The sequence below is a fragment of the Oncorhynchus clarkii genome, chromosome 13, assembly GCF_045791955.1.
Source record: "Oncorhynchus clarkii lewisi isolate Uvic-CL-2024 chromosome 13, UVic_Ocla_1.0, whole genome shotgun sequence".
Taxonomy (NCBI): domain Eukaryota; kingdom Metazoa; phylum Chordata; class Actinopteri; order Salmoniformes; family Salmonidae; genus Oncorhynchus; species Oncorhynchus clarkii.
Window position 1 is genome coordinate 53,113,814 of NC_092159.1, and position 5,688 is coordinate 53,119,501.

At 42.7% G+C, this 5,688-nt stretch overlaps 1 protein-coding gene across 1 annotated transcript; it reads right to left on the reverse strand.

The window, feature by feature from the left end:
* Positions 1-3,352: 3,352 nt before the first annotated feature.
* LOC139424040 (4-galactosyl-N-acetylglucosaminide 3-alpha-L-fucosyltransferase 9-like) lies at positions 3,353-4,399 on the reverse strand. Its single transcript, XM_071175726.1, has one exon. It carries the CDS (start codon positions 4,397-4,399, stop codon positions 3,353-3,355), a length of 1,047 nt encoding a protein of 348 aa, XP_071031827.1.
* Between the last annotated feature and the right edge of the window lie 1,289 nt (positions 4,400-5,688).

Below are 5,688 nucleotides of genomic sequence, written 5' to 3' on the forward strand. Positions count from 1 at the left end.
CAGCAGTGAGCCGTGACATTACAGAAAAACAGAGAGGGTGGTAGAGAAAAGAGGGAGGTTGGGGAAGTAACACACAAGAGGGAGAAAGTTGAAAGGGAGGAGAGAGCTAAATTTACAGCAAGCAAGCGAGAGAGAGAGTGGTAGAAAAGAGAGTGAGGGACATGTGATTTCTTCAATGTCAGGAGGTGACGTGGGGACGGCTGTTGCTGGAGGTGAAGGAGCGGTGAGGCAGCTAACTCGATGGCCCACAGATCTGATGAGGGAGGGGTCCCCTTGAAAGAAAGAGCTGAATAATTTACAGCCAAGCGGGGGAAAGAGGGAGAGAAGAGAGCAGCAAGAAGAAAGGATAACAGAGAAGGGACTGGTGGGAGACAGCCATCAGTAATGGACAGGTACACTACGTGACCAAACGTATGTGGACACCTGCTCGTAGAACATCTCATTCCAAAATCATGGGCATTAATATGGAGTTGGTACCCCCTTATCTGCTATAACAGCTTCCACTCTTCTGGGAAGGCTTTCCACTAGATGTTGGAACATTGTTGCGGGGACTTGCTTCCATTCAGCCACAAGAGCATTAGTGAGGTTGAGCGCTGATGTTGGGCGATTAGGCCTGGCTCGCAGTCGACGTTCCAATTCATCCCAAAGGCATCCGATGGGGTTGAGGTCAGGGCTCTGTGCAGGCCAGTCAAGTTCTTCCACACCAATCTTGACAATCCATTTCTGCATGGACCTTGCTTTGTGCATGCGGGCATTGTCATGCTGAAACAGGAAAGGGCCTTCCCCAAACTGTTGTCACATAGCCGGAAGCACAGAATCATCTAGAATGTCATTGTATGCTGTAGCGGTAAGATTTCCCTTCACTGAAACTAATGGGCCTAGCCCGAACAATGAAAAACAGCCCCAGACATTATTCCGCCACCAAACTTTACGGTTGGCACTATGCATTCAGCGTTCTCCTGGCATCTGCCAAACCAAGAGTCGTCTGTAGATGTATTCTACCTCTTTTTGAAAACCACAGAGCCAGTCCCTAGACGCATGACTAAGTCTCAGAGTAAACATTGTCATCTATCTCATATGTGTTACCACATAGGGAGGTAATGACGACATCAATATGGGAAATTAACTGACATTAGTGGAGGTCGGAGATAGAAATAGACCGGAAATATAGAAATAGGAGGTAGAAAGTGATATTCTAATAGTTTCCATGACCAAAACATAATGAAACTTGCGGAAGAATGTAGGGGTTTTCTGTAGTACTGTACAGTTAATAAAGCATTAGAAGGGATCCTTCAAAGGGATGTAAGAATGGGTGAAAGTTGTGGTCAGACTTAAGAGTTCTTCATGATGCAGTCATTTTACACTCATTCCCAGGGCCACATTCTATTCTCTACATTTGAAAGAGCCGAAGAAAAAAATCATGGAGTTGTTCATAAGTTTGGGTGATTATAGCCATAGCTAATTAGCGACAGGTTTCAATTAAACCATTAAGCAAGAAGCTAATCTCCACCATTTCTCCAACCTCTCATTTGAGCTCAGATATTCATTCTTTTGACAAATGGTATTCATTTTCTCACATATATAAATATTCATATTCACACTGATGCAAATGGTTTTTCAACAACGTAACGTGCATGTGTACAGTGGGGTTGCAGTGCTGTCTAGTGGTCACCAGGTGTACTGCAACATATATTAATTTACATCTTTAAAACTCCCTTGGGTGGCAGTAAAGAGTAGTGTCTCATACTAACCCATTGTATTGTATTGGAACAGGTGTGTAAACTGGGTTTAGTAAAGTCATTGTGCTGGAGACCACTGTACTACATCAATCTTTCTTTTCCTAATCCATACACTGAATCTGAGTCTGTGATCAATCCCTGTTGCCTAACAGTGGAGCGAACAAGGTCCCTTAACGTGTGAAAATACATGACACATTCATTGTGACAACCTAGCAACCATAGTACAGTAAAAGGCAATTGCCTAACAACCGTTGACAGTACAGGGAGTTCTACCTGTATATGAGCGAGACCTACCGTACATGACCCTTTATCACGTTCCCAATCACGTGGTTTAGAAAAAGCAAGACTGATCACAGTGGAGTCTCTCACAGAGTCTATTCCAGTGACCAGAGGGAGGAGAGCTATAGTAATTTCAACAGTAACCAGACTTTCTCAACAGGCATTACAGTTCAAAACCAAATCTCTCACAGTAATGTTAATAGGGTCTTTCCACCAATTTGGTCAAATTGTGTAATTTGTGTAATTTGGTCAAATTTTTGGGGGGATTTCACCTCATTTTAACAGTCTGTCTAAAAGAGCAAATGTTCAACTATAAAAAAAATGTTTTCCCAAATCTAAAAAAAAAATATTTTATTAAGGGCCTATTAAATGTCAAAATAGTAACAGGGCTGAAGATGTTTTTTCTTAAATAAGCCATACATCCACTTGTGACAGGGGAATGGAAGGTTGTTGCGAAAGGGAATGGCAATTGAATGGAAGCACGTCTCTATGAGTAACAGGGTTGACGTGTTCTGCCCGACCCGCTCAGTTTCTTCACCACGAAACAGCCAAAAAGACTAGAACCAGCTAACCTGCTTTTACTCTATTTGACTATTAGATGTTCTATTTAACAAAAATGAATAGTTTCACCATATTAAAAACGACAGGCCAGTTCACATAACAGGGTTGACCTTTCATTTACGTATGTCCCTCATTGTATCACTAATCACATGAAACAAATACATCTTCAGAGATGACTTTGTTAAAGTAAAATAACTACGGCTTTACAATGATGTTGAAACTTGGAGAAACTTGGGGATTAAGTGGGTTCAAATCTTCCTAGAAGTGACACAGGGTTGATGGAGGGACATGTCAAAAGGCTGCGTTTTGGCACTTCAACAAGCCTTTATACACATCTGATTGATTGAATTCTCCATTCGGTCTCTATTAAAAAAGGCACTTTGTTTAATATAACAGGCTTTTAAAATGTAATATTAGTGCAGAACATTGTGCACCAATATAAAAAGGGATGCGAAAGGCACGCTTAGTGGAACGACCCAATAGTAAACAAGTAGATAACGGTGATTGTCACCACCACACTGTTTTCATCAGTTAACATGTGATAGCGCAGTAGCAAAAGACAGAAGAAAAGTAAAAAATATATACCATTTTGACTTGTAACGCTCCATTAATTGTTCAAGTGGGGAAAGTTCGGTGAATGTACTTTAATGAAATATAATTTTTGGCACTTCTGCCGTTGTGTAAAATGTACATATTGCTCAGTTCCCCCCACCCGGACTATGGAGAAGTGGATATTATTTATTTGTAGTAGATTTGCTCCAAATGTCTCTGCATCACTCCTCCCAGAACCATTTATAGAGCTCAGTAACCATCCGATTCTCAGGGTGGCCTCTGATGTACTCACAGCTGTTGCAGGCATTCTGAATGGGGAAGCTGTTGATACGGACCGTGTGGATCCTCTGCCACTTGAAGTATTTACGGTACATCTCCTCATTCTCGTCCAAGAAGAGGAGGTGTTTGGCCAGGGCTATGGGCGAGCGGAAGTCATCCACATGGATGAAGGAATCTCCAGGGATGAACTTCTCATAGTTCCCTCTTGTCGGGCCCATGACCACAGGAACTGCGCCCAACTTGAGAGCGTTATATAGTTTTTCTGTGATGTAGTCCTTATGGACGGAGTTCTCAAAAGACAAGTAGAATTTACAGCTGGCCACGATCATTCTGTATTCACTAAGAGATACCTTTTTGTTGAAAGGGTCCCCGTAGGTGTGAATCCTGATGAATTTGCGCAGCTCCATGTAGTACCAAGTTCTCTTGTGTCCTGGGTTCCAGTTGCTAACGATCCAACAGACCAGTCGGTTTTTATGTGGGACAAACTCCTCCCTCTCTTTAGTCCGAGGGACGAGAGATCCATAAGGCATGTTGATGTCTGCATCCTGCCTGTAGTTCAAAGTCACATTAAACAGATCTTCCAAGCCAGGTATTCTATTTGTGTGTGCCGGTGATTCGAAATTCATCCACACCCATTTCTGGAAGGAGGGCCGTGGTTCTTGTGGCAGGTTGGATAAATCCTCTTCGATTTCTCTGTGGTGGATGAGAACGGCATCCGCTTGACTGTACAGCTCTCGGTCCGCTGTCAGGTGACAGCCTTCGATGTTGTACAAGGACCTGCAGGAGTTCAGTTTAAAGGGATGGTCAAAGGGCCAGTGCCAGACCAGCACGGTAACGTCCTGTTTGTGCTCCGCCTGGAAGTGCTTGGCCAGGACAGGGAGCCAGGTGATAGCAGGTCGGTACAGTAGACAGGTCAGCAAGCAGCCCAGCAGGAGAATGCCCATCAGGCTCTGGTGCCCAATTCTACAATTTGGTCCAAGATACGTCATTTGGCCTGTCAAAAGGAAAGGCTGTTCGTTTAAAAGTTTATTAAGAACAGGCAAACACATCTAATCACTATTATTGCATGTATTCGTAAAGTTGACACTGATTATTTTAGCACGAGGAATACTGGTCAATCATAAACTCAGACCACAGACAGGTTTTAGGGTGAGGGCAGACATCTGCTGACAAGGCTAGTTCTCTATCAGCGGACCATTTCATTGGTTCACTAGTCATGCATATTATGTGGTTGTCATAACAGTAATCAAAGTCAATAAGACAAGCTTAGGTTTCTGTTAGGTTAGTGACTTCTGAAGTGACTGAGGCAGTGGTTGTCACGAAGATCCTGAGTTCACAGGACATGCTTTCCATCCAGAGAAACAAATTAGCCATGTGGTCAAACTAAACAAATACTCTGGATACTTATCCGGGCTATTGTGTGTATAGAGTCCACCCTCTGACCCAGAATATATCAATAACTATTGAGGATACAGTAAGACTATTGAACTAAGGAGTCATGGGACCCAAGGGTTTGGGGGCTGTGATTTCACCCTTGCCCGGGGTAATTAACTACAGGTTGCAGGATATGTAACCTAAAGGGTTACTAATGAGAGGACAGGTTCTACGTAAACATACTACGCAGTCAAATAAAGACAGCACGTTATACAACGGGAAATACCAGAGTAGGCAATAAATGACTTGGTAATAACAAACCTGTGTGACTGTTTTGATAACAACAAGTTGCCATAAAGCCAGCTAATATTTAAATACATGAATATAGCTATGTAGGATCTATACACACACGGTATCTGACCAAACCTTTGTTCCGATGTTCTTTCTGTTTCGACTTGTCTGTTAAAAGAAACACAAAATCCTTTTTCTAACACAACCAATTATATAGACTTGATAAAAGACAAACACATACTAAACTCAACACTAAATCAGACAGACAGAGACTCCATTCAAACATAGAGAACAGCTACATCCAATAATTCATATCTACACCACATTCCACATTGCTCTTCAAGGAAATAATATACTGGGTGAGGGATGCTTACCTGCTAGCTCTGAGATTTAACTTTGAACTTAAACAGAATGATGTTGCTAGCTTTGACTTAAAACCACACCTGACACCTAGCTGAGTCACATTGCACTCATGTGTCTCCACAACCTTGAGTGAGGATAAGCCTAGAACTGGTGTGCTACTGCAGGCAGAGGGACAGCCTCTCTAGCCTTTGCCCTTCATGTCACACCTTAGACACACTGCCTACTTCCCTGCCGTGTGCAATTTGTCAAA